The sequence below is a fragment of the Morone saxatilis genome, unplaced genomic scaffold, assembly GCF_004916995.1.
Source record: "Morone saxatilis isolate NCDOM2014 unplaced genomic scaffold, NCSU_SB_2.0 Contig7, whole genome shotgun sequence".
NCBI classification, from domain to species: Eukaryota; Metazoa; Chordata; class Actinopteri; family Moronidae; genus Morone; species Morone saxatilis.
Window position 1 is genome coordinate 16,559,094 of NW_023340246.1, and position 2,158 is coordinate 16,561,251.

A 2,158-nucleotide genomic window follows, 5' to 3' on the forward strand; every position below is an offset into this window, starting at 1 on the left:
GAGTAAAGCCCTTATCTGCCTTAACCCCGAGCTCTCAGTGATGCAGACTTCTTTGCTAACATTGTGGTGGATGCTGCCTTGGCTGTGAAGTTTGTGGATGGCAAGGGAGTTGCCAAATATCCCATCAACTCTGTCAATGTACTGAAAGCCCACGGCCGCAGCCAGAAGGAGAGCTTCTTGGTTAATGGATATGCCCTGAACTGCACAGTTGGCTCCCAAGGTATGTTAGTTACATTGCAAAACTGAAATTGAATTTCTTTGTAAGGATTCAGTTGCCTCATACATTACGATCGCAGCTGATCCAAACTCCCATTTAAATTTGCTGCTATGTCTCCCCTGATGGCGTAAGCAGTGATACGCGTGGGAGACAGTATACTGGCTTGGAAAGGAATTTAGACGCAGTAGTCTGTAAACTGTGGCACCTCTTTTCTAGCCAGACAAAATAAAAATGAAATGCATTTTAATATGTTTGTCAGTTTGTCCTCATGCTGTCGAGTTGTAATGAAAAGTCAGTATTTCTTTGGATATTTCCACTGTTGAACATACTGTTTTCTACTTTTCCAAAGGTATGGTAAAACGTGTTGTCAATGCCAAGGTTGCTTGTCTGGACTTCAGCCTGCAGAAGACCAAGATGAAGATGGGAGTCCAAGTCATCATCAACGACCCAGAGAAGCTCGACCTGATCAGACAAAGGTAGAAACTATGTTTTTTACAAATGCATAGAATTGCAAGAATTATCCCATTTAAATTTGCTGTGATACTAAACCAATAGTTTACACAGTGATACGCGTGGGAGAAAATATCAGCAGCCCAAGTCAAGGCAGCAGCTTCTCTCTGAGCTGTTGTACCACTACTATGGGCTGGACACTTTTGTATTATATTTATATTATATTATATATATTTATTTATATATTATTTGTGAAACTGAATCTTTCTTTGAATTTGTTGCTCCAGGGAATCTGATATCACAAAGGAGAGGATCCAAAAGATTTTGGCAGCAGGGGCCAACGTTATCCTGACCACTGGTGGGATTGATGATATGTGTCTTAAGTACTTTGTGGATGTAGGAGCCATGGCAGTGAGAAGGGTTCTGAAGAAGGACCTCAAACGCATCGCCAAAGCAACAGGAGGTAGGGTGGAAGTACTCTGACGTTTTGAACTGATTGGATTTGTTTTTACTGATCCTTACATCTGTGTTAATGTCTTGGTCAAGCCCTTATGAGTGGATCAACTAATAAATATTACTGTGACCATTCTCAGCCACCATCTGCCCTTCTCTGACCAATCTGGAGGGAGAGGAGACTTTCGAGGCCACTATGCTTGGTCAAGCTGAAGAGGTTGTGCAGGAACGCCTCTGTGACGATGAGCTCATCCTGGTCAAGAAGTAAGAATCATACTTAGTACTTCTAACAACATGCTGATTCATGCAGTATGTCAGTACAACTGTAGGGTTGAGATCAACTGAAACGATGCAAAGTCTACAGTCTGACACACACTAACTGTACTGGTTCTGTTTCCTCCTCAGTACCAAAGCACGCACATCAGCATCCATCATTTTGCGCGGGGCCAACGACTTCATGTGTGACGAGATGGAGCGTTCAGTGCATGACGCCCTCTGTGTGGTCAAGAGGGTGCTGGAGTCAAAGTCTGTAGTTCCAGGAGGAGGCGCTGTGGAGGCAGCTCTGTCAATCTACCTTGAGAATTATGCTACCAGCATGGTGAGCCATACTTTCTGGATTATACCTCTTTACCACACATGCAGCTGTTGAGTCCTTCTCTTTTTTGTTGTAACCCAATATCACCCAATGCTGAAACGTTGCTCATCGGTTTTGTTTCTTCAGGGTTCCCGAGAGCAGCTGGCTATCGCTGAGTTTGCTCGGTCTCTCCTCGTCATCCCCAAGACGCTGGCAGTGAATGCAGCACAGGACTCCACTGATCTGGTGGCCAAGCTTCGGGCCTTCCACAATGAGGCTCAGGTTAATCCTGAACGCAAGAATCTCAAGTGGTGAGTCTTTCCTTCCTACACCAGTAATAAAACTGTAAGATCTGTTTACAGATTGAGTTTAACTTTTTTAGTCTCACTACCAAAGTCCTCTGTCATAGTAAACTGAAAATCTTTTGTTTTTGGACTGTTAGAGAATGCAATTTGACCAAACAA

General features: G+C 43.6%; 1 protein-coding gene across 1 annotated transcript in view; it reads left to right on the plus strand.

Moving 5' to 3' along the window:
* tcp1 (t-complex 1) overlaps positions 1 to 2,158 on the plus strand; it is a 5,273-nt gene that overhangs the window by 2,382 nt on the left and 733 nt on the right. Inside the window, exons 6-11 of the mRNA XM_035678090.1 lie at positions 39 to 220; positions 567 to 693; positions 955 to 1,130; positions 1,261 to 1,384; positions 1,526 to 1,718; positions 1,842 to 2,005. Coding sequence (XP_035533983.1) covers positions 39 to 220; positions 567 to 693; positions 955 to 1,130; positions 1,261 to 1,384; positions 1,526 to 1,718; positions 1,842 to 2,005 — 966 coding nt within the window. The remainder of the gene's footprint in view (positions 1 to 38; positions 221 to 566; positions 694 to 954; positions 1,131 to 1,260; positions 1,385 to 1,525; positions 1,719 to 1,841; positions 2,006 to 2,158) is intronic.